Raw genomic sequence first — 26,336 nt, 5'->3', positions numbered from 1 at the left:
CTTTTTATAATTTTGAGTCATTTATTATTGCAAGTCTATTTATTGTTTTAAGTCTTTCTATTATTTTGAATCTTCTATAATTTTGAGTCTGTTATTTTTTTAGTATTCTATTTAAAAAAAATCTTTTATATTTTTGAGACTTTTATTTTTAGAATATTTTAATTCTGAGTTTGTTTATTGTTTTTACATCCTTTTTATCAAAGGATGCATTCCAAAGCTTGCCACCACATTGTGTGACTTCTGCTCACTTCATTCACTACTATTCATTGAAAAATATTTGGAGACCATGAAAGTTCTAAACAGAGGAGCTAACTGCAGTCCCCTCCACATTTTCTCATCTGGGCTTGGGACCGGCAAAGGCAGTGTTAAACTACAAAACTACTAAACACAAAAAAATTAGCAAACACCACAACCAATTATTCAGCTAAGCAACAAGCCACACAATCAACCAAGGGCAGTATTGGCACGGCACACGATTGGCAATAAATATTCACGCAACATTTTCACAAGATCATAACACAGACATAGTTCAAAATCACATGGAAACACCGCTGAAATCATGCTTGCTTCACTAGCAGAATCACAGCTCACAACTCACAAGAGCACAACCAGAGGTTCAAATTACATAGAAACAAAGAGCATCACACGTAATGGGGATTAAAAATTAAACACACACAAGAAGTACTAAAGACCCAATGAGGGGCCGCGGCATCGAAGACAAAGTAGTCAGACGGCGTCTAATCCATATGGAACACACAACATGGACGACCTACTGACATGAAAATAAAGGTGAATCAAAGAAACTGAACACACAACATGGACAACCTGCTGCATCTAGGAAGTGAAGAGGCTCCATTCTTGAATACAAGTAAAACTGCATATTGTAAACTATCTGATTGTTCAAAAGTAACTAGCTAGTCCTGTTAAAGTAACTAGATAATTGTGGTCGCGGGGCGCATACTCATACAATGAGCTCCTGCAGCCGCATGTCTGGTACAATCTAATCACATCACTCATCTCAAATATACCATTGGCTTCAGTGATGTTATAGTACAAAATGACACTGAAATAGATATACATTGGTACTAGGGTGGGTACAGATAACTTCCACAAGAGTTCCAACACACAAAAATCAGTAGTAAAATCACCATTGGGATGAATAAAATGTACTGCTGCAAACAAAGACATTTATCTCTGAACTATATATGCTAACCATATCTTACAATAGATAATCAATTCAGAAACACAACAAATGCTAGTTAACATCCAAAAGAGGAAAATAGAGGGGGAAACGGGCCACATCTTTAAAAAGGTGCACAAAACCATTTATCATGCATAGAAACTAAACACTACATCAGCTAGATTTCAAGTCTTGCATGCACAAAACTAATTAACAATCTAACCATCTACGTAAACTAGAATGCCATCAGCCACAAAATCCAGAAGGTAAATGCAACTCCCTCCACATTTTCACATCCGGGCTTGGGACCGGCAAAGGCAGTGTTAAACCACACCAATCATCATTCAAGCATACAGGCCACACCATCAAGCAAATGCAACATTCACACACATAGAGTCAAGCACACACAGAGTCACACAAACAAAGAGTCAAGCACACACACAGTCAAGCCACACACAGTCACACACGGTCAAGCCACACACACACACACACAGTCAGGCCACACACACAGAGTCAAGCCACACACACAGAGTCAAGCCACAGAGTCACACACACATAAAGGAGCGCTTGCACACAAGAAACAGACGTGTAGAGTCAAGCACACACATAGAGAGTCAAGCACACACAGAGTCACACAAACAAAGAGTCAAGCACACACACAGTCAAGCTACACACAGTCACACACAGTCAAGCCACACACACACACACAGAGTCAAGCCACACACACACAGTCAAGCCACAGAGTCACACACACATAAAGGAGCGCTTGCACACAAGAAACATACGTAGATAGGGGCACAGATAGAAAGCTAATACATGCAAAGACCGAATTAAACTCAAAAAGCTATAAAGAATTCCATAACTTGAATGAGTAAACCGATCTCTCTAGAGTGGTGAGGGTGATTCTGATCTTCATTCCTGAAAATAGGAAGCTAGTTTTAGAGGCTGATTAAGTGTTTATCTTCATCCCACAAGTTTGTAGGCACATAGACGCATGCTTATTTATTTAGAATTTGGTTTGTAATTCAAATATCATGAGCGTACACATGGACATAAAAGAAATGTTAAATGTGTTCTTGTTCTACTTACTAGAGAAAGGAAGGCATGTAACATGAGCAACATTCTTATAGAAATTTTGGCTAAGGTAAGAGCAACCTTCAACACTGATTCATTTGTAGTGCTAGAAGATTCCAGCCTGCAGGGCAGAGAAACAATGTCAGTACAAATCACCAGGCAAACCAACCTTCTTACTTGTTGGGTCCAAATCAAGGAATTCTAGCTACCAAATAATTCAAGGTGGATGCAAGATGAGACACCTCCAAACATCAGCCTCACTGGTGCACACCAACTTATAAGCTCAGGTATTGCGTTTATATTATACAGAATAAACAAACCAGCCTACCACCAGTCAAGTTCGAAACAATGTACTGATTAACCGAGCTTATGATGACTTGCCAACAATTCGAAAGTGAACTGAAGTCTAGTGTTTATTCCATTTGTAAGTAGAAGATGATGCAAGCAAAAACCCTAAAAGCAAAATTAATTCACTGGCCTGGTGTATGTAAAGCATCCACTTTTCACATATTGGGAATATGCACTAACGCCAACTGCCATTATTCCCTTTATGTTCAGAACAAAGATGTTGATATTTATAGGTAGTTCCTATTTTTCATATTATACAAACTAGGCCATGTATTCTAAAATTGAAAAGAACCACCAAAGAATGGTTAATGTAGCCAACCGATGAAAGCCAGGTTAACTCACCGGGTGACGTGGATCAGCAAGCATGGGAAAGAGGCCTCTAACTATGAGTGATTGTCTTGCCTGCAGGAAGACAATGCAACAAATATGAGTTATAACAGTGACACACTGCCAAACACCAGAGACAAGTCTCGGTCCAACATAAGCAGTGTTGTTTCTTATCGAGCAAAATTCTATAGTACTCATTCCGTCCCAAATTACTTGTCCCAAATTACTTGTCTTAGATTTGTCTAGATAGTGATGTATTAGACACGTGGTAATACATGTTAATTAGTGAATCTTGTTGAACACCACACTATTTCTCATCAGGGTAAATTCTGTAATACATTAGCGAGTCCAGTTGAACAACATACTCCCAATCTTTTGGTTTGTTAGGCACATGCGTATTTTCAGATCAACGATTTGGCCAATGAAATATGAGGTATGCTACAAAAGGTACACCATGAGAAACCTATATCAAATACTAATTTCAATGGTATACTTCAGCATTTAATACATATTTCGTTGGTCAAACTGATGATCTAGAAATATAGGTGTCCCTTATAAACTGAAATGGAGGTAGCAGTAGGAATTATGCACCAAGTAAAAATAAAGGAGAAATACATATCATCAATCTTTTGCTGAGAAAAAAGAAGGATGTTGTATCAAGGCAAAACCATGAAGGTTAAATGCTAAATGAATTTTTTAGCATTACATGGCAAATAATTATGTATTGTTCCTCTGTATTGAGTTGCACAATTGTGCAAGGTTCAGTGTTAGATTTGTCATTAACAAAAACTATAGCCTGAACTTATCTTTCAAAGTTTGAAGATCAGCATGCTAGTTCTGAATCATTATTACCTAGATATAGCACACACAGAAGGAAGTACTAAAAAGGTTACAAGGAAACAGGTTGTTCACATACTTCAAATGCGCTTGTGAAGCTCCACTTCAATTGATTTGTTTTTAGACGAGGAACGGCATGGTGGACCTGTACTTGACAATTAGCCTGCAGATACTCGATACGGCATAATATATGAATCAATTTCCATTAAACTACAAGATGAGGTGAAGCGTCTATAAGAAGAAATACTCTTTTTCTCCTGTCCAGATGAGGTGAAGCAAATGATGACCGAAGCCTTAACTTTGATAGCAGCCCGCACCTAGCAAATATGCAGTGAACTATTTCAGACTTATAAACCCAAGTGTCATAGACTGATATTCAATCAACGGAAGACAGAAATTGTTCCCCTGTAAACACTAACAAAAGGTTGGAAAATCCAAGGTTCCAAAATACGCACTGCAGAGGAAGCAATAGACTCCAAGTGGGTCATGGGTTCTCCCACGTATTTCATGGTTCGCTTGAAGTACAAATCCTGGTTGAAGACCTCAGCCTGTGAAACAATTCATGAAAATATATCACCAAATATGAAGAGAGAAAAGGCAGGAAGGAGCGAATTTCCATTAGATTCCATTAGAGCACCAAAGATATACTTGTTGAGAACACATTTAGGGGCTGTTTGGAAGAATAGTATTTATTTGTAACATTTTAGTATTAAAGTCTGATATAAACTACAAAAGGGAACCTATCAACAAATGCCCTCCCAAACGCCCGTGTTTATCAAGAGAACGTAGACCTCCAAAAGAAAGTTCACCTCAGCACAAATTCTGCCTACTGTTGACATAGTCTCAACTGGATACAACCCACGGAGAGTCTCAGCACTAAGGAGAATGGCATCACTACCTGAACAAAACAATTGTGATTCATGTTACAACTTGTGTAATTATAGTTTGTTTGGGTGCAGTAATGAGCAGTTGTACAGGATCACCAAAGTATAAGATATCTGCAAGAGGCAAAAACTAACCGTCCAACACTGCATGTGCCACATCAGTTGCCTCCACACGAGAAGGCCTTAGGTTGTCCGTCATACTGTCCACAACACGAGTAACAACAACAGGCTTTCCAGCCTTGTTGCACTTGTGCAGAGCAGACTTCTGAAATAAGAACACCGAAAGAACGAATAAAGCAGTACTCAATAGAGACCCTTGATTTTTGTTTTAAAAAGAGCAAATCTAACTAAAGCACATAAAATCACCACCAAGCTTCATGCAAATGGGGAAAATACATGTTAATCCAGCAAAATGCCTTCACAACTGCCAAGGGCACTCACAATGCTTGGCTCTTAGCACGTTATCATAGTCAAAATGCTGATGTGGCACTGTAATAATTAAGAAAGAATGAGAGTGGAGCTATATGTTCATATAGATATGGCTCTTAGCTCGTTTTCCTGCACTCCCTGTTTTCCTATTCTTTAATTTTCTCCACAACTAGGCCACTGAGATGTAAAAAGGATCCATAAACTAATTAAATGCAATATCATTTAGATACGACCCCTAAGAATTGGGGTGATTCTCTCTAATTTTTTCACCGCCTAGGACGACATGTTTAGAGATAATGCATTGCAAAGGTTGAGATAACCAACCTTTTTAGGTGGAAGATCAATTCCAAGGTTTCCTCTTTACAGAATTATACCTCTGCTTCTTCCAGGATCTCATCAAAATGGTTCAAGCCCTGCAAGGAATAAGTAGACAATAGGCGGTAAACAAATCAAAGTTGCTCAGGAATGTTGAAAGAATATCTTGAAATTACCTCTACATTCTCAATTTTGGCAAAAATCAGAGTTTGGCTTAGATCACCTAACTTTGAGAGGAACTCCCGTGCCTATTGCTGGAAAAATACTATCAACATTAGGAACATTTTTCCAAAGTATGAAATGCAAACAAACATGTGATACTATTTCAACAAAATATCAATATAAAAAATTCATTCTGTTGGGAAAGATGGAACTGTAAAGTAGTACACCTAAATATCGACATAATGTGTTACTTACTTGCCGCACATCTTCTTCATGCCTTGTATAAGAAAGAGAGAGGAAGTCAACCTTGTTTTCCCCATTTTTTCATAACCTGAAAGTGATGCACGCTCATAAAGTCATATGATGGGTTACAGCAAGGAGCTCCAGTTTCACGAAAATAATAATTTAACATGTAAATCTAGTCGCCAAGTTAATACAAGGAGCAAGAGAGATTCTTGGGAGGAGTTCCTTACATCTTTATCCCCATCAGACAGGGTGGGCATGTCGATATGGATCTAGGAGCAGTGCAATGTGAAGGCATAATAATCACAAAAAAGTTCAGAAAAAAGAATAGCGCTAGGTCTGTTACCTATGATCAGGTACTAAGAATACCAAAGTTAGATACCAAGCAACAAACAGCAATGAATCATAATAACCATAAACAAACAGCAATCAATCGTGACATATAAACATGTACCATCTCAATGCAACAAACAACAATCAATCGGCCTACATGGTTTTTACCTTCTCAAGGCAATCAATCAAACAACAAACAACAATCCATCTCAAAGCAATCAATCAAACAACAATCCATCTCAAGGCAATCAATCAAACAACAAACAACAATCCATCTCAAAGCAATCAATCAAACAACAATCCATCTCAAGGCAATCAATCAAACAACAGTCCATCTCAAGGCAATCAATCAAACAGCAAACAACAATCAATCAATCATGCCATATGGGAAGATAAGCAAATCATGATAGCAAGAACACCATCAGAACAACCGTAACAGACAAGAACAAGATTTGCTGCATCTAGGATGGGAGCACACACGCCTGCCGGTAGAACAAGAATCAACAGAGGGCAACCAGGGTATCACAAGGGCGCATGAGTTTGAGACCTGAAAATAACTACTGAACAACGCAGGTGATGGAACAGAGGAACGGATTTGACAATGCTCCAATTTCGAAACCAGAACCGATCGTTCCTGCAACCGTCGCCCCGACGCGAACACGAAACGCAGGATCGTCAGATAACAGAAGCGCATGCACAAGTTTCTCAAACAAGAAACATAGGAACCATCCCTTGACCGCGAACACGAAACACAGGGACTTGTTAGCTCGCAAACAAGACGGTGACCCAAACCGACGGACCGCTCGCTTCCTCCCAGAGTCGCAGGGATGGAGAGCCCCGACGAGACGGCCCTAAGAACACGCGGGGCAACGGCAAGGATGAGCAAGAATCAAAGCACACGCGACTCTGAACTGACGATGACGGCGAGGGAGAGGAAATCAAACCAGACGCGCATTTCTATCTAAACGGTCGAATCGAGGATGAGCGAAATCAATTGAATCAGTCAAACGCGCTTCAGAACAGAGGAACCAAGGACGAGCAGAATCGAACAAATCAGAAGTGATTCTTCTATTCTACTCTAAACGACGGACGAATCGAGCGAGGATGAGAAACACAGAACCAAGTGCGAGAGGAGGAGAGGTAGGAACCGAGGACGAACTGCCTCACCGGACGCGAGACGAGGAGAGGCAAGAACCGAGGACGAGTCGCCTCACCAGACGCGAGAGGAGGAGAGGCACGAGTCGAGGACGAGCGCACGCAGCTGGTGCACGACGCCGGTGCCCCCGCCCGCGTCCTCGGGGAGCGGCGCGGCCCCGCGGGTGGAGAGGAGAGGGAGCAGGGCGCGAGCGCGCGGGTGGATTTGGAGTCGGCGGCCGAACGGAGGCCACCACGCGGCCAGGACGGGCCGAGGACGAAGGAAGGAGGCGAGAGGCGCGGCCCGGACGGAGAGAGGAGGAGCAGGCCGGCCAAAGGGCGGAGCAGAGGCGGTGGCGGCGGGCGGAGGCTTGTCCTTGCCGAGGTGCGCGTGGCGTGGCTGCGGATATGAAAGGCAAGTGGGGCGGGGCTGGATCCGGCGGCGAAACGGGAGTTTTCCACGCAGCCGATGCCCCTGCGTACCGTTGCGGTGTGTGTCTCTTTCCTTTTCTTTGTTTCAGATCAGAAGATTGATTGAGCGGTGAAAAAAATGTGTTCATTTTTTAGTGCTGAAAGTAAATGTGTTCGTGTTAGAAACACCTACGTATCCGAGTTGATCGAAAACTCGTCTCGCCCGCTTTAGCTTCTGCCGCTTCCCTCCCCTTCCTCGCCTCTCCTCCCCTCCCGCCGTTGGTGTAGGCGGCGGCGCGGCATTTCTCCCCTTCTGATGGTGTGCGCAACGTGGGATGCGGCATCGTGCCGGGGGCGCGGTGGCAGCGAGTCAGACGGGCGCGCCGGTGGCGTGAGCGGATGGCAGCGTTGCGGCGGCTGTGCGGATTCCGAAGGTGGGTGCTCAGGGTGCTCGATGATCTTTCTTTCAGATTTGATGAATTTTCTTTCAGATTTAATCCAGTGTTTTTCAAATTTGATGAACCTTTTTTCAAATTCAATGAACTTATTTTCAGAAATCGATAAACTTTTTTCAATTTTTGTGAACTTTTTCCCAAAATCGATTAACTTTTTTTCAAATCCAATGATTTTTTTCCAATTCGATGAGCTTCTTTCAAAATCAATTAACTTTTTTTAAAATATGTGATTTTTTTTCAAATTCAATATTTTTTTCAAATTCGTGATCGTTTTTCAAGTTTGTGAACTTGTCTTTCAAAAACCATGGACATTTTTTAGTTCACTATTTAAAAAAAGCTTATTTTTTCAAAAATCAACTGGTTGACCGCGACCGGTCTAACGCGATCAAGAGAACTAGGAAACCAGTCAACCGCTATTTTCTTCTTGAGCTGGCCCATGAGCGGGGCGCATGGGCGCCAAGAAGCTCAACAAGGCGCCCTATAGGAACTCCCCTGGACCCAAAGGGCGGCGGTCTGTTCCCGCTTGGCGCCATGCGCCAAAGCGGTATGGCTTGCGACTATTTGTTTTCTTCTTTCTTTACGGTTCTTTCAGGTCTCGTGCCTTGCACTTCAAGGGCACATCTCCGTAAGATCACCACCTAAATGACAACAAAGCGATGCTCTGAGTAGGTCGAACTTTTTTTTGCAACAACAAGCTATATTGAATTACTCAGAAGGATTACAGTGTGTGTGAATACATCCTAGAGGAAAAGCAGGGGTGTAATTCACCCAAATACTCTTCTATGATCCTCCCTAGCCTATTTGGCACACCTGTGTGCCGCTTCATTTGCTTCTCAGATGATATGGATAATGAAGTAAGATTGAAAACTGGATCTCGCGTCCACATTTGCTTTTCGGTTGATATGGACAATGGAGCCAGGTCTGCTTTTGAAAAATCTGCCTCATTTAGCATACGCACATCTTGAGCATCACTTTCATGATCACCTTGAGATGTTCAAGAGTAAGACGAATGCCATCACGGAGCGCCAAGGCTTTCATAGTGCTTGCATTTTGTGCAAATCAATACCAAGTTGCTTGGTCCCGAAGAACAACTCTCATACTACCATAGCCATCTTGCTGATAATAACTTGCGTCAACATTGACCTTGATGATCTCAGGGCGTATCCAGACCGATTTCTCCCTTGGCTCTCATGCCGTCTTTGAGCCCACTAGCATAGCTAGATCGTGGATGGTACCAATGGCCCATTTGAAGTTCTCTATGCTCTTTCAGTCAAAATTATCCTGCACCCACACAAAATGATAACAGCATGCGGTTCTGAAACTTGTTTGACATCAACAATATCTACAGCCCTTGAATCCGGATGAAGAGAAGGGATCCTGACCAGAAGGAAGCAACGATGTTCAATCGTCTCCTCAACACCACAATTTTCACAAAACAAAATCTTCTTAACATGTCGTTCTTGCAGAACATGGACATGCCACCGACCAAAGAACGCTTTCAGGTTCCATCAAGCACATGGATCAAAAAGACAAAAATCATGAGATCTAGCCTACGTCACTTTGCCAGCAGGCTAAATTGTCAAGCGGGGCCGTAGGCTGTTGGGGCCCGCGACGCTCTGCACTTGCCCTTTGGCTTTGTCTCGAAGCCAAGCCCGAGCGCGTCTTGGGCCCGGGGGCTATTATCGGCGTTCTGGGAACGGGGGTCCCCAGACTTGCCTGCCTGCGGCCCGCAGCGTGGCTCCACCAGCGGCCCTGTACGACCCATCTTCACTAGCAAACACTCAAGACCCTCGCGAGGCGGACGATGCAAGACCTCCTCAGGGGCGGCCTCACCAGGCTGGCTCGCGAGGGGCGGAGAGATCAAGGCAAGGGACACCTCGTGAGGCTTTTGTGATGCAAGCCATGACGACTGGAGCCAGGCGGGCGCCAGCGCACGCAGTGTCCTCATTTCCTCTTTGGTGCTAAAGGGGCAAGCGTAGGCGAGGAGTCCCGAGGCATCATGCAAAGGTTTCCATATTGGTGCAACAAGACCAAGACCAGCAGGACGGCAGGACGGAGGTCACCGTGGAGCCCAAGACGGCGTCACTATCAGAGCCTTTGGCAGGCGAAGACTACTCTTGTCAGGATAGCTTGTACTAGTTGTCTCCCTTCAAATTTGGCCGTTGTAGGATCCCTTCCCGCTCAATATTTAGGAAGAGGACTAGTGCCTCCATAAATAGGACTAGCCACCACTATAGCAAGGGGTGGGGAATCTGAGAGAGAGAGAGAGAGAGAGCATCACTCATCAAGCGCAAGAACACCTCACCTCGCGAGGTTGTTCTTCCCTTGTAACTGTCCATCCTCAGCCCAAGAGGCAATCCACCACACCACACTGGAGTAGTGTATTACACCACAATGGTGGCCCAAACCAGTATAAATATTGTGTCTCGTGTTCTTTGGGTTCGTCGAGTTAGGCCGTGAGATCGTAGAGTGTGCGAGCTAGAGAGGGGGAGAGATCTTTGTGCGCACCCCAGTGTTCGAACCTTAAGGGTTTTGCCAGAACCCGAAATCCGACAGTTGTATTGGCTAGAGCATGCACTTCTACATGCTATCAGAGTCAAGAGGTCCCGAGTTCAAGACCCGGCTGGCACAATTAAATTGCAGCCCACTTTCGGTTCATGTTTAGGCTTGAGGGAGCCACACGTGAGGAAAAGTATTGACATATAATGTGCTGCCTAGTCTCTTTCATTAAATTAGTCTTTTGATTGTATTAGTTAGAGCATGCACTTCTATAAGGGCCATGACGAAGGTGTGTGGCTTCTGGGCGTCGGGGGTCAAGGTGCGCGTCGCGCTGCTCGTCAAGGCCGACATGGTGGCCGAGCCCAAGACCCCGGTCGCCCTGGCAGCCTTCGACGACTTCTTCTCTGCTTGATGAGTGTGAATTAGTAATTCGGAGGAGTTTACCGTGTGGAGTACCTCTCCCCCTTAAGCCAGTGTCATGTAACTCCGATTTGCTTTACTGATTTGCAACAAGGAAGAAGTGTACCTTTTGTACCGCTCTTCGCTTGGGCGGCAACTATGCGTTTTGACATTTTATCTTTGGAGTTGGGCGCTGCTGCTATGTAGGCGCGGGCCCACCGCCCGAAAACCCAAACTGATGCCCTCCGGCCCCGTCCAGTCGCAGTCCCATGTACGTCATGATTCGTACGACTCAGTTGTTTAATTGCTAACCACCGGTATGCTCCTCCATGGACAGCCATGACAGCCTCAGCCCGTCTTCGCAGCGCCATTCCAAGGTCGTAACACCACCTCCCCCTGGCTGGCACCCCGCCACCACCGGTGGCAGGTGGGAGGCGCCGACGGGGTTCGCGGTCGTTCTCCTTCGAAAGACAAAATCAAATTAATGCTGACTGGCGGTGGTGCAGAGTTTGGGGTTCTCGAATGCCAGAGCGATGGCCCCGGAAGGCGAGGCCACATGGTTGGTTGTACGACGAGAGACATGGCGGCAATGGTGGTGTTTCTCCTTGGCTGCATGGGAGCGAGGTGGCGCGGATCCTGGCGGTGGCGGTGCGTCGGCAATGACATCTCCCATATCATGGTGTGGAGGCTTGTTTTGGTGGCGGTGGACCGGTACCGTGGTATCCCGGGTGGCCCGCGTGAGACTCCAGGTGAAGGCTCCGTGGTTCGGCGCCGGCGACGATGATACATGTGTGTGTCATGTCCCTCTTGGGGGCGTTGTTGTGCCCCCCTCTCCGTGTTAGAGCTTTGGGTGAAAACTCTTGACTGTCCTTCAGTCGCGGCGGCGACGGCATGGAGCTCATGTACCCTTCGGTCGCGTCCCTTTGGCATCGGCGGGCGAGCTTGGATCCTATCTCGGGGCTACTTTAGCTCTGGTTTGGGGCAGCCTTGACGGCTTCCTATCCTTTGCACGTGACGTTGTTGACATCACTCTCGGTCCTCGTTGTCTGCAAGCAGGATCAGCGCTCTGCTGAAGAGAGAGGGCAGGGGGTCTTCTTCGGCGACAACTTGGTGTGCGTGGTACATTGATGTCTGGTGGTTTCTTTTGGAGGTGTGGTCTTCCTTCCGATTAATACCCTCAAGTGCTTCTTGATAGGGTGTGGCCACTCTCGCCAGTGGCGGAGCCAGAAAAATTCTTCCAGGGGCAAGTGCTCTTAAAACTGATCGGGGAGGGTCAAACCACTGGAAAAATATACTTTACAGTAAATCATCACTAATTTTGCTCTATTCATTAGCAATTATGCAGCAAATCTATGATGTTAGGGGGCCTAGGGCCCTGTTAGTCCCCTATGCCACCACTGACTCTTGTAATCTTGTTTTATCTTTAATCTGCTTTATAAGAGGACTCCTCACCTTGTATCGGTTCGGTCGTGTTGCTTTGTATATAAAACGAGATGAAAGCCTTTTTTGGGTTAAGACCCAGGAGCCTCTTTTCATGGTTTTGGTCCACACAATGTGTGTTGGCACACATTTCTAGACTTTCATTTGAGAGAATTTTTACACTTGAAACTTACTTTTTTCGGTTTCTACATAAAAATAGGTGCTTCTTCTATCTACAGATAAAAGCAGCCGAGCTCGGGAGCAGAAGCGCCGCATTCCCTGTAATTACAGATATTCCGTATGGCTTATCGTCAAGGCAGGAGACAACAACGTTTCTCTTTGATTATCTCTTGTTGCCACATCAGGTTCTCAAGTTGCTACGACATGGCAGACGTGATAAGCGACCCAGTTTTGCTATGCGAAAAAAAGGTTCTCAAGTTGCTGCAAAGCATCCACCCACCGGCACCGCCCAACAGTATTTGAAAAAGGGGACTCATCACCCGAAAAGTGGCTGCAGAGGCCGAGCTCCACTGAGCTCTATAGATATTTCTCAGTTAAAATACCTTTTTCATAACTCAAAAAATCTGAAAAAATGTTTTCATGTAGACATATACTTGAAGTATACGTGTACAAATTTTCATAAATATATGTATTCATAAGTCATGTATATAAAAAAGACAAAATACACAGATTGAAATAGGCTTTTTCTTTGTTGTATTTGTGTCAGATATTTATCTTTTTTGTGTAGCATGCAAATGATCAAATTAGTTACTGAAAATTTGTACATACTTAAAGAATATGCATATGTATTTGTACAAAAAAATTGGCATTTTTTGAAACTTTTAAATATATTTTGATTTTTTTTTTTTTTTGCAAAACAAGCTCCATGGAGCCCGGTCTTTGCAATGCCACATTCACTCATCACCACCGAAACAGCTGCAGCAGCGCGCGGAGTCGTCAAACAAAACAAGCAAACGGCACCCAGTAATAAACAAACAAAACCGGCGACGGAGAGGCTTATCCGAACCAAGCAAAGCAATCAACACGCAGCGAGAGCTATCCTATATAATACGCACCCCACGGCCAAAGATCCATCCAACCCCATTTCACAGCATCCATCCATTCCAGAGCAATAACAGCTTCCTGACTTCCCATCTCATCGAGTGTTTTTCGATCGGTTGCCAATGGCGGACATAGCGATGCTGGTGGCCGACGAGGCGTTCGAGAAGAGGCTGCAGCGAGGGGCGCCCTTCGCCGGCGCCGGCGAGGAGGCGTCCAAGGGACGGGAGAACTTCGGGGCCGTGACCAAGGTGTGGGGCTCCTGGGCGTCGGGGGTCAAGGTGCGCGTCGCGCTGCTCGTCAAGGCCGACATGGTGGCCGAGCCCAAGACCCCGGTCGCCCTGGCAGCCTTCGACGGCTTCTTCTCTGCTTGATGAGTGTGAATTAATTCGGAGGAGTTTACCGGGTGGAGTACCTCCCCCCCTTAAACCAGTGTCATGGAACTCCGATTTGTACATAACCGTGTGCTTTACTGATTTGCAACAAAGAGAAGTACACTTTTTGAACGGCAACTATGTGTTTTGACATTTCGGGGCTGTTTGGTTTAAGCCCCAACTAGCCCCATCAAAAATTTGCTATGATCAATGTAAGGGCATGACCAAATTTTTGGCAAGTCCTTGTTGTTTGGTTTGTAGCCATTGTACCATCCCCAAAAACTGTCAAAATAGTCCTTTGTGTGGTTTGCAACCAATTATATCGTGGTGGTACAAACATATATTTTTTGCGAAATTAATACTCTTTTCGTCCCAAAATAAGTATCTTGACCTAAGATACTTATTTTGGGACAGAGAGAGTAATTTATATATATTAAAATTAAGATGTAGTTTCCTATAAAAAATTGTAAGAGGCATCCAACAAGAAAAACAAAAACAAAAAAAGGCACGTGATTGTTGTAGCCTGCACTTTGTATGCGAAGAGAGCTGCGTGCGTTTGCTAATCGCAAAAGGACCCACCGATTAATTACTAGCTAATGCAGTTGTAAGTGGCAAGTTTGGAGTAGTTGTTGCGTACTTGCGTGCGACGCCAAAACATTGGCGAAGCTTTTCCGCGCCGGCGGAAATTACACGGGCGGACCACGGGCGCTCGGGGCGAGCCAAATTTTGGCAGCGATCCAAACTACCACCAAATATTGTTGGCTAGCCAATATTTTGGTAGGGTCGACATTGGTTGTAATCCAAACAGTCTTTTTGTTTTTGAAATTGGGCGTTACTGCTATGTAGCGCTGGCCAACCGTCCGAAAACCCAAACCGATGACCTCCGGACCCGTCTAGTCGCAGGTCCCATGCACGGTCACGATTCGTACGACTCAGTTGTTTAATTGCTAACCGTCGGTATGCTCCTCCATTGACGGCCATGACAGCCTCAACCCGTCTCCGCAGCAGCACCACTTCCCCCTGGCTGGCAGCGGAGCGCCCCGCCACCGTCGGTGGCAGGTGGGAGGCGCCGACGAGGTTTGCGGTCATTCTCCTTCTAAAGACGAGATCAAATCTGTGCTGACTGGCGGTGATGCAGAGTTTGGTGTTCTTGGATGCCGGAGTGGTGGCCTCGGAAGGTGAGGCCACACGGTTGGCTGTACGACGACAGATATGGCGGCAGTGACGGTGTTTTTCGTTGGCTGCGTAGGCAGCGACAAGCGAGGTGGCGCGGATCCTGCCGGTGGCGGTGCGTCAGCAATGCCATCTCCCATATCATGGTGTGGAGGCTTGTTTTGGTGGCGGTGGAGCTAGGACCGTGGTATCCTGGGTGCCCCGCGTGAGACTCCACGCGAAAGCTCTGTGGTTCAGCGCCGGCGACGATGATGCATGTGTGTGTCGTGTCCCTCTTGGGGCGTTGTTGCCCCCCCCCCTATCCGTGTCAGAGCTTTGGGTGAAAACCCTTGACCGTCCTTCAGTCGCGGTAGCGACGACATGAAGCTCATGTACCTTTCAGTCGCGTCCCTTTAGCATTGGCGGGCGAGCTTGGATCCTATCTCGGGTCTACTTTAGCTCTGGTTTGGGGCAGTCTTGACGGCTTCCTATCCTTTGCACGCGATGTTGTTGACATCACTCTTGGTCCTCGTTGTCTGTAAGCCGGATCGGCGCTCTGCCAAGAGAGATGGCAGGGGGTCTTCTTCGGCGACAACTTGATGTGCGTGGTACATTAATGTCTGGTGGTTTCTTTTGGAGGTGCGGTCTTCCTTCCGGTTAGTACCATCACGTGCTTCTTGATAGGGTGTGGCCACTCTCGTCAGTGGCGGAGCCAGAAAAATTCTACCAGGGGCAAGTGCTCTTAAAGTTGATTGGGGAAGGTCAAACCACTGAAAAAATGGTTTTTACCAGCAAATCATCACTAATTTTGCTCTATTCATTAGGAATTATGTAGCAAATCCATGATGTTAGGGGGGCTAGGGCCCTGTCTCGGCCATTGACTCTTGTAATTTTATTTATCTTTAATCTGCTTTGTAAGAGAACTCCTCACCTCGTATCGGTTCGGCCGTGTTGCTTTGTATATAAAACTGGGTGAAAGCCAATTTTTATGTTAAGACTCAAAGCCTTTTTTCATGGTTTTGGTCGATACAGTGTGTTTTGGCACACGTTTCTAGATTTTCATTTGAGAGAATTTTTACACTTGGAACTTACCTTTCTCAGTGTCTACATAAAAGTAGGTACTTCTACAGATAAAAGCAGCCTGTAATTACAGAAACTCAGTATGGCTTATCGTCAAGGCAGGAGAGAACAACATTTCTCTTTGATTATCTCTTGTTGCTACGTCAGGTTCTCATGTTGCTACCACATGGCAGACGTGATAGGAGACACAAATTTTGGTATAAAGAGGAAAGTTCTCAGGTTGCTCCAAAGCATCCACCCACCGGCCAACGGGATTTGATTGAAAAAGGGAACTCACCACCAAAACAGCTGCAGCAGCGCGCGGAGTCGTCAAACAAAACAAGCAAACGGCACCCAGTAATATACAAAACCGGCGACCGATCACCCACAACGGAGAGGCTTATCCGAACCAAGCAAAGCCAAGTAAAGCAATCAACACGCAGCGAGAGCCATCCTATATAATACGCACCCCGCGGCCATAGATCCATCCATCCCCATTTCACAGCATCTATTCCAGAGCAACAGCAGTTTCCATCATATCCGAGTGTTGATCGATCGGTACTTCGGTAGCCAATGGCGGACATAGCGATGCTGGTGGCCGATGAGGCGTTCGAGAAGAGGCTGCAGCGAGGGGCGCCCTTCGCCGGCGCCGGCGATGAGGCGTCCAAGGGCAGGGAGAACTTCCGGGCCGTGACCAAGGTGTGTGGCTCATGGGCGTCGGGGGTCAAGGTGCGCGTCGCGCTGCTCGTCAAGGCCGACCTGGTGGCCGAGCCCAAGACCCCGATCGCCATGGCAGCCTTCGACGGCTTCTTCTCTGCTTAATTAGTCATCTTTTTCTTTCTGAAATGGAGTTAATTTCGAAGAGTTTTACCTGTATCTCCCCCCCCCCCCTCCCCTGAGTCAATTGCAGTATTGACTTGTCACCTGTACATAACCATGATGTAGTTTACTGATTTACAAAGAGGAAGCACTAGCTTATATTTGTACTGCACTTATTCCTGAATTGGAGCATTTTTACTGTTTAATTTGCCTTCGAAATTTAGTCCAAAGTCCAAACAAACGAACAACAAGACAATCGACACCGCGATTGCTCAGCAGCTGATTTTTTTTTTCAACGACGCAAGTGAGCCGCATGTACTTCATTAGGGAACAGAACGGAACAAGTTATATGGTACAGGGCAACAAGCCGATCTAGGGCCAACCGAAACAACTGCAAACTGAAAGAGAAGGAACCGGAAGCTAAACGGCCACCAAAACCAAGGCCATACCCAACCCGAACTGACAAAGGACAACCCTGCCTAAAGGTAGGTAGCATGCAGGCCAGCTCCATTGCCTGCAGTCAGATTTTAGCTTCTCAATCGTGGATTTAGAGGGAGATCGCTCGGTTCTTTTCAATTCTCTTGGAATAAGATTTCGTCTCGCTTTATAGATAACCCTTGTGCTAAGCACATAAAAAAAAGGAAAAAGGGAGAGCATCCCACGATCCGTCCAAGCCGAAGGGAGTCACTTGATTAAGAGAAGATGTGGAGGTAGCCACGGTGGCCTCTGGTTTGAAGGACCGCCGGGAAAGAGGAAAACCTTAAGTTGGGACGGTCGTGGGATGCTCTTAAAAAAACAAATAGTGTGATATTGCGGTGTGTATGTTTCACAGTATGAACCTCGATTTGAATTCTTGTGGTAAAGTTATTGGACATATTTTCTAGCTCAACTAAAAGATGGAAGTTTACCTTGCCTTATTCAAAATTTCTTATACTAGGTGTACTCGTTGGGAGAATATAATTAAATGCATCAAGGTTATTATAGTATCAAACTCCTCAATTAAGGCAACCCTTGTTTGAAGTCTAGAGTATGATTCAGTGTGTACTTTTGAGTTTTCCTTAGTATTGCAATTTGGAATGACAGTTTATTTTCGGTAAAATATGATGAGCAAAAACTTACAAACCCTATACATGTGCATCAACTCTACATTGAACAAATTGATGGCACAATTGATTTTCTGATGATTGTCACCAAAGGACTTGTAGATGATATGAATACTATGAATATGAAATCATCATTTCCAAAAAAGCGACATGTTACTTGGAAGAAAAAATGATGATGCAAATAATAATTAAAATATTCTAGCAGTGGAGAATATTCTCTAAGTTCAGTTTTTTTATGATGGAAATGACAAGTACTTCACTAAAGAAAATTGAGGAACATAAGATTTTCAAAAGTATATTTGAGGTCTTCTTTGATCGACAAACTTGAAGTCATTGGATGATGTTGAGCTATGTAAGTGATGCACTAAATTTGCTGAAACTTATTCTTACAGTTGTTTATCCAATGTCTATTTGGATTATTTTTCTGATTTTTTTCTGAATTAAGAATATTGCAAATAACCTTACTAGAGGAGCCAATGTGCGCTATTAGATGTCTGGATTTCTTAGAAATATAGTTTTTTAACGCATCTACATTGCTTATCAAATTAAATTTATACCCATGGTTGTAGTTTCAGTTGAAAACAGTTTCCCAAAATTGAAATTATTAAAACATTATTTAAGATCATCAGCGTCACAAGAAAGATTCTAGCTACGGTATGCATTGATAAAGATCTATTAGAATAGATTAATTTGATATAAACGCTCTTATATTTCTTTATAAAGGGAGTATTTTGTATCAAAAAATGTTAGAAGAAATTCCTTCAAGTGACCAGTGCAGTTGTTTGTTTTGAATCAAAGGGGCTCGCTTTGTTATCTTGCACCAAGGCCAGCCTAGTCATATCAAGACCAGGTCTGAATGTACCTGGGCCATGCCCCCGATAGACTGCTGAACTCTGTTCAAGGATCATTTTGCCATTTCTCAAAAAAAAAAGGATCATTTTGCCATCAGATTGAGAAAAATGAAAAACCTATATTCATTCCAAACTAGCATTATAAATGAAGCAAAGCATAGCAACCAACACGTATGGAGACCAACCATATAATGCACCAAATCCAAAGCAAAGCACATATAGCAACAAACTAAGCTGTGAGATCAAAGCTAGAGAACCGATGAGTTATTGAAGTGCTTGAGACTTAGGAGTCAAGTTTTTTTTTACCTAGTCGCTGCTGCTGGGAATGGCGGACATAGCGTCTGTGGCGGAGGAGTTCAAGGCTAGGCAGCCTTTCGTGGCTTCTTCACTGCTTAATTAGTTCAATCTTTTGCTTACAAAAAGTAACTGTTATCTTCTACTAATGCTGAAATGAAATTAATCCCCAGAGCCAAAGTCAAAGCTATTTGTACATGACCGTGTGCTTTACTGATTTGCAGCAAGAAGTCTATTGCACTACTCTTAAATTACTCAGCAAATCAAATTAAAAGCAATTCCTTCTTTTCTGCTCTGCTCAAGGATGAAACAGGGCAACATGTTGCCCAAAACAGCTAGGCATCCTAATCCAACTTCCCAGTCGGTTTTATGGAGTATTATAATTAAGGCAAAAGAACAAGAAGAAGGCATGTCGACACTGCATCCGATTCTACAGCTTCAAGGCCGTGATGTCGACGAGTACTTGGGCCTTGTCCGACTCGAACACCCTATCCTCTGCATCGATCAGCGCCAGAGAAACCCCTTTAGGATAACCACCTCCGGTTAACTGTGGAGAGATGTAAGTAATTAAGGTGCAAACCTAATTTTTTTTTACCTTTTTCCAGAGTGAAGGCGTTGAGGAACCTGATGATTTTGCTCTTGTTTGCCACCAGTATGCTGATGATGTCACGAGGCTTATTTTTATTTGCAGTGAACAGCTAGACACGCAACCAAGAAACAACATGTTTAGTTTTATATATACATGCAAATTAAAGAAAATAGGTAGGTGGAAAAAAATGGGCACTTGGCATTGTACCTTGAAAATATGAAATGCCTCCACTTGTATAGGTTGGCTTGGATCCTAATGATACGAACAATTGAAAATTACAAGTTGAATAAAGTTTCTCATTTTTCAAAAGCCTGGCTAAGGGCATCTCCAACGCCGACTCTCAACCCGCCCACATACATCCGGACCGCATTGTTCGGACGTGTTGTGCCATCCAACGCGGGCTTGTATCGGTCTTGTCAGTCCGCAGGGCGGTCCGTATGACAAACGTGAGGCGGCGGGGGGGGGGGGGGGGGGGGGGCTTGCGGACGTCTGGACCGCCGCCACGCCCACGCCTAACCGTCCTGTCCCACCAAAACTCCCTCACTCGTCCGCACGCTTCCCGCCCAAAACGATCAGCGCCGCTCCATAGCGTCAATGCCACATTCATGCCCGGCCAGAGCAGACGTGACCTCTCACTGACCGGCATTGAAGCGGCGCACCGGCAGAGATAATGCCGCGCGCGCCGCTTCCTGGTGTACGCGACTGCTCTGCATTCAAACAACACCATGGCCGTCCGTCCGTCCGTCTCCCGCCAACATTAATGACACGCACTTGCCGAAGAACCTACTCCGGCGCCACCCCTCCGTCCCTCTACCGCCTACCATTGCCATTCGCCCGCTATATAAACTGCAGCCTCGTTCATAGATGCATTCATCCTCCTCCGGTCCCTTTCTCCTCTTCCGCACAACTCCCACCATGGCCTCTTCACACTCCAAAGCTCTCTCGAACAGACTATCGCCGGAGCAGAAGGAGATGGCCGCCATTGCTGCCGGCGCCATCCTCATCACCATCGCCACCCTTAGAGGTGCATTGCACCATGATCATCGGCTAGGACCATGATCATTACATGGACATGGTGCAGGAGGAGCGGGAGGAGAAGCCGGGAGGCGCAGGTCAACGCGACCTACAACATCCAACTCCTCCAAGAGTACCAGCCCACGGAGGAGCGGCTCAACGCCGGCAGGCAGATCGCTAGTCCAACCGCTCCATCTGCCAGATCCGCCTCGATCGATGGCTATACCTCCAGCGTCAGGTGGAACTGGAGGCCGCCTGCAAGGAGCTCGACGAGGCGACAAACGAGGTGTGGGGTAAGACCGACATCGCCGGCTCCGCCCCGGCCGTGCCCCGCCGCCACGACCACGAAGCCGACACATCCACCAGCACCTCCGATAGCGAGGAATAGTTCATGGCAGGTTACCACCGCTCTGGTCCCAAGAAGATCACCGCTCCTACCCTCCAGTTGCAGCCAAGCTTGGTGGGCTGAAGATCATTGGCCGATTAGCTGAGGTGGAGGCTGGCAGCTTCACTCCCGGGGGCTCCGGAGGAGGAGCTAGAGAGCGCCGAGGTGAAACTAGAGAAGGCAAAGCTTCAGTTCTTAGGGCTCATGACCGGATACAGGGAACGGGCGCCGACGTTCATTTAGATTAGGTATTATACCTCGAGATTCAGACGAACACCGCTTTTAGTTCAAGTATGTCCGAAATGTAATGAATTCCAACATGTTTATATGAAATCCGCCGTGTTTGCATGAATCTCTTCTGGTTTATATGAAATTCAGTCATGTTTGCACGAATTTGGTCATGTTAGTTCGGATAGTAGTTGAAATGTATGCGGGCAGCGTTGATGGCTGCCTCCCGCATCCGTGGCCGCGGGCTGGCCCCCCTTGTCCACGGACGGATGCGGGAGGAAATTTGCGAGTCGACATTAGATATGCCCTAAGGAAACTTGTAGCGGCTATAAGCATGAGTTTCTATTCAAGCATCAAAATGATAAAATGGCGTGTTACCCTTAAAAGGTTCATTAGAACTATGAGGTTTTCCTTTGAGCTGACGTAACGCAGCATCACTGATGAATTTGTTCTCTCCAATAGAATATCTCCCAATAGCTGAAAGAAATACCATGCAATACAAGTTTAAGGAAAACCATTATCGCTTAGACGCGAGAGATCAAATTGTCGGTGTTAAAAGGTCAATAAGCATAAGCAAAACTATTGTCGATTAAATGTGATACAAAATGCCTTCCTTCCCAAAATATAAGACGCGCATTAACTTTTTTGGTCTTCATTGCACAACTTATGAGTAAGATTTTCACTTTTGTATACAATAAAAACAACAACAACAAAGCCTTGAGTCCCAAACAAGTTGGGGTAGGCTAGAGGTGAAACCCATAAGATCTCGCAACCAACTCATGATTTCACTTAGAGACAAATACCATGATACAATTGATAAATGTTCAACGTATGCATTTCGGTATATATTAATGGTCAAAATCATGCATCAAAGACCATGCAAAGTCAAATGCGCCTTATATTTTGGGAAGGAGGGAGTAGAAAATAAACAATTGGAGATACTGAAGCACAAGTGTAGAAAAAAGTATACCTGAATAGACTGCCTTTTGGTGACATAGTTGGAAGAATGTAGCAATTTCGTGTGAAAATCTGAAAAGAACTGAAATATGATTTGTACAATTAGAATACATGCAGCTTCCCAAACGGAAATTCTCACATATTATGAATAATCATTGGGTCCCCTATCAAAGATTGGTGATTTAGGACAAATTACGTTTGAGATTGGCCTATGAATTCAAGCTTCTATTTCTGTATTATAAACAATGTTCATCTTTGTGTGTGAGTTCGCTTGTGTGCAACCTCATGATAAACCACGTATCACTAGTAGTTTTTGTTTTTGTCAAATAAATGGTAGGCTAACAAAACATATCACAAATATTGCAATTATTAGACCAAGTAGTAAAGATGCATAAGTTGGTTCGTTGAGATTGTCAACAATAATCTGATTACTAGCATCATTTCAGTTTATGACAGGATATGATTATCGAATTAATTTTCTGAAATGTTAAAAATCTATCAACCGGAAAACCTTACCCAATCATAGTTCTTCGTGAAGAATTCAGCTGCTGATGATTTATGCCTTGTCAGGAGTTCCTATTACATGTGTGATGAGAGCAATTGTCATAAAAAACACTACACAAATACTTGATTTGAGAATGCCACCTCGCTGTTCAGATCCAAGTCTATAGATCAAATGTTATAATTGTTCAGAAGACTCAGTGAAGAGACAATTCAAATGAGGATCTACTGAGAGTAAGGGGCTGCTTTTGGGGCTGTCTTTTAGAACAATCCCCTCTAATAGTAAAGATTAGGTTCCAAACTTACGTACTAACCTTAAATGTCTTGAAGGCTTCTGATGATGGACTGAAGTCAGGAAACTGGATATAATCAAAGAATTTCTTCATATGCTGAGAATATAATACATACCTGTAAAATACTATTGAATATTTATTACTACAACAAACCAAAAAAATAACCTTCAAAATCAGTAGTGATAATAGTCATCAAAGCAAATCATGATGTTTGGATAACAGAAATACTATTGTTTATACATAACTTTGTTTGGCCATGAAAACGAGTTACTGTATAGATAGATTCCTTTCTCCTAAGATAATTATATGTAAATCATGGCCATACCGTGCAGCAACTTGGTGGCGTACGCAATCCCTCAATATTGTACTATAATGTATCGCAATGTCCCTGTTATTAAACCTGCGCAAAGGATACAGAAATAGCATGTGTTCAGTTCAAACTTATTATAAATTAACATCACAAGTAAGAATCTGACAAATATGATGAAAAAATAAAGCACTTCTATGAATTATAAATAGTTGGTAATTAAGAGCAGATGGACACAACTTTTGACACACAATCAAGGTGCAAAAAAGGAAGCCGAATGGTTACTGACCCAGCCATTAATATATCCAAAAGATCTTGGTTAACTTCCAAGTAGTCAGAGGCAGGGATCCTTGAATCTACCTTTTGTCTTGCCAGATTTGCAAAAACTAGAGTTACTTCCTTTTGAGTCTGAGAAAAGAAACAAACTTCCACTTACAAATAATTAGAAGTTTAAAAGCCAAATCTATATTAATAATGATAGGATCCAATGTTGTTCCTGATTGGAAAAACGAGGTTTCTATAGGTTGGAAAAAAAAGGTGTCCTGGAATCCTTTAACTTACTTCCAGGTCCATATGTGGAACGCAAACAATTACTAGACGTAAAGTATTATCCTTGAAAAACTCCCTTGTCAATTGCGTACATGCTTCGGCAACAGGATCACCGTCGCCATCTCCATAGAGAATGGATTTCATTGCCCTAACACTTATGCTTAGATCTGTAATCTGCATATTCAGTCAAGTGTAGATTTAATCATTTGACATGTATCATAGTGTCAACTACGAATAAGCTTACTGAAAGAACCAAATGACATTTATAATTATAACTATAAATGCACTGTTCAAACTTAACTTTCATCAAACACAGACCCTCTTATTACACATAAATCAATGTAACGAAAAGGTTGTCCTATCTTGACTTAGTTTATACCATTCTACTTCTGCAGTTCTGCTCATTATAAACATAAAAGTGCACCGCTCAAACTAAACATTCTCACTAGACAAAGAACTCGAGCACGAATCTCGGCTGCCCGCCTTCTTGCTTTCATGCCCACCTCTAATGTCTCAATGCAGCCATGCTCTTTTCAGGCACTCGCCTAGTTTACTCCACTCTAGCGTTGTCACTGAAACACAAATACTAGTGATGTCCTGTTTGCTCCTATATAATCACCCTCACTGAAACACAAATACCAGCTGTTTGCTCCTTTTATACTTCCATAACCCCCCCCCCCCCTAACACACACACAAACTACCAGCATGACCACTACCATTTCTCTGTGTTTTGATATATGTCTACATGCTGATCACAGAGTGAGCAGAGTCGACTGATTTCTAAAAGTTTTGCCAACACCGAACTACTGTGGTCCATATATAATTATATATAGATAAACACCAATATATTTTGCATCTGTTGTTAACAATAAATTAACGACGGAGTAACATAGATTGAGCAGGCAAAGGCGCAGCACCTTTTGTTCGCGCTTGGCTTCTAGTTTGCCGCTGCAGGGTTCCGGATGGTCGGCGATGAAACGGAGGAGGTCGCGCGTGTGTCGCACCAGCTCCGCCGGGCTCCTGGCCTTGGGCCCGAACAACCCCCCGCCCATCCCCCCCGTCATGGCATTGGCGCTGGACACGCACGGCCACAGGCACCCCGACATGGATCGATCTTGACCTGGACGACCGATGGACGTAGCCACCACGGCTGCACGCCGGCCGGCTGGCCGCCCACCGTCGCACAGATCGATCGCTTTCCACGATAGCTCTGCGGTGTCCACCCAGTGATTTTCTTGGCGCTGCCGCTGGTTCCCTGCCGGTGAGTGCGTGGGGATCGGATTGAGAATTAGGGCTCGGGCGGGACACTCCTCTACAGTGTGACTGCGCCGCAGGTAATTCGTCGCCTCCCGGGGGGTGGGCGTAGCGACCGGTAAGTGGCCGGCCTGCGGCGGCGCGGGGAGGAGGAGGGCGAAGGGACTGGATGGGATGGGTAGTGAATCAAGACGAATGGGATGGGATGGAATCGGATCGGATCGTGTTCATTCCATTTTGTGGGAAGATTACAACTGATCGCGTGAAATCTGGATGTTTATCGCGCGGCTGCCTGCGGGTTTGTCTGCATGCACATGCGCTGTCGCTCTGATTTTTATTTTCGTAGTATGGCTATGGGCCCAGGAAGATGACGGGCCTTCGGCCGTAGTTTGACCTCACGGAGTGGTATGGGCCCTGAATTCTAGTCCGGCGGGATCTCCTCATAAATAAAAACTGTCACAAAAAAAAACTGACCCACCCGTGAACAAAATACTAATTTTATACACCAGGAGAAGAGAGGGGAAGCGGAAAAAAAAGTCGAAGCAAAAAAGGACATACCCAGGTAGAAAAACCCTCAAATCCAGCAATATAAACACCCCACAAAAATTTAAAAGGTTACATCAAAGTCCATGGGATTTGTCTTCATCCTCCTGAATGGTCATTATGCCGCCACATGCCGTTTCATCACTCGAGCCTACCTGTTGACAGTCCTACCTGACCAGCGTCCCACAGACAGACCTTCGGCGCTGGAAAAGTTGTACTCCCTCCGTTTCAAATTACTCGTCACAAAAATGAATGTATTTACAACTAAAATACATCTAGATACATCCATATATATGATAAATAGTTCAGAACAGATGGAGTAGATCCAAGAACCAAACGTCCATTATTTTTCACATGTCTCATGACAATACTAAAGGCTACACCGATATGACGGAAACATGGGGGAGGGCCAAACTATAGAAAGACCTAGATGTTGGCAAGCATTCTTGTCAACCCATCTAGTCTTTGAGACCTACTATGCGCCAACGGGTGGGAATAACCACAAATGAAATGATGACACTTTGGCAACGAAGTATCAGCGGTGGCACGCAACACA

At 44.7% G+C, this 26,336-nt stretch overlaps 4 protein-coding genes across 7 annotated transcripts; 2 read left to right on the top strand and 2 right to left on the bottom strand.

Moving 5' to 3' along the window:
• Positions 1 to 2,957: 2,957 nt before the first annotated feature.
• LOC123084760 (pyruvate kinase 1, cytosolic) lies at positions 2,958 to 5,415 on the bottom strand. The gene is made up of 6 exons (XM_044506257.1): positions 5,404 to 5,415; positions 4,786 to 4,915; positions 4,576 to 4,664; positions 4,222 to 4,314; positions 3,846 to 4,083; positions 2,958 to 3,004 (listed from the first exon to the last, which is right to left on the bottom strand). The coding sequence occupies exons 2-5, from the start codon at positions 4,847 to 4,849 to the stop codon at positions 3,925 to 3,927; spliced, it is 405 nt and encodes a 134-aa protein (XP_044362192.1). The 5' UTR covers positions 4,850 to 4,915; positions 5,404 to 5,415; the 3' UTR covers positions 2,958 to 3,004; positions 3,846 to 3,924.
• An 8,083-nt stretch (positions 5,416 to 13,498) lies between these two features.
• LOC123081567 (uncharacterized) lies at positions 13,499 to 14,204 on the top strand. The gene has a single exon (XM_044504130.1). It carries the CDS (start codon positions 13,634 to 13,636, stop codon positions 13,880 to 13,882), a length of 249 nt encoding a protein of 82 aa, XP_044360065.1. The 5' UTR covers positions 13,499 to 13,633; the 3' UTR covers positions 13,883 to 14,204.
• Positions 14,205 to 16,557: 2,353 nt separating this feature from the next.
• Positions 16,558 to 17,079, top strand: LOC123081566 (uncharacterized). The gene has a single exon (XM_044504129.1). It carries the CDS (start codon positions 16,667 to 16,669, stop codon positions 16,913 to 16,915), a length of 249 nt encoding a protein of 82 aa, XP_044360064.1. The 5' UTR covers positions 16,558 to 16,666; the 3' UTR covers positions 16,916 to 17,079.
• A 2,240-nt stretch (positions 17,080 to 19,319) lies between these two features.
• LOC123081565 (putative MO25-like protein At5g47540) lies at positions 19,320 to 25,529 on the bottom strand. Of its 4 annotated transcripts, none has more exons than XM_044504125.1 (11): positions 24,901 to 25,529; positions 23,996 to 24,157; positions 23,724 to 23,842; positions 23,453 to 23,527; positions 23,149 to 23,242; positions 22,850 to 22,909; positions 22,347 to 22,415; positions 21,755 to 21,853; positions 19,957 to 20,001; positions 19,756 to 19,858; positions 19,320 to 19,682 (listed from the first exon to the last, which is right to left on the bottom strand). In XM_044504125.1, exons 1-11 carry the CDS (start codon positions 25,087 to 25,089, stop codon positions 19,591 to 19,593), a joined length of 1,107 nt encoding a protein of 368 aa, XP_044360060.1. In that variant the 5' UTR covers positions 25,090 to 25,529; the 3' UTR covers positions 19,320 to 19,590. The 4 variants fall into 4 exon arrangements, with proteins under 4 accessions (XP_044360060.1, XP_044360061.1, XP_044360062.1 ...); XM_044504126.1 differs by having other exon boundaries at positions 19,320 to 19,655; XM_044504127.1 differs by lacking the exon at positions 21,755 to 21,853.
• Between the last annotated feature and the right edge of the window lie 807 nt (positions 25,530 to 26,336).

The sequence above is a fragment of the Triticum aestivum genome, chromosome 4A (genome assembly GCF_018294505.1).
Source record: "Triticum aestivum cultivar Chinese Spring chromosome 4A, IWGSC CS RefSeq v2.1, whole genome shotgun sequence".
Taxonomy (NCBI): Eukaryota; Viridiplantae; Streptophyta; class Magnoliopsida; order Poales; family Poaceae; genus Triticum; species Triticum aestivum.
Note: the sequence above shows the minus strand (reverse complement) of the source record. Positions and strands in the feature narration are given on the sequence as shown.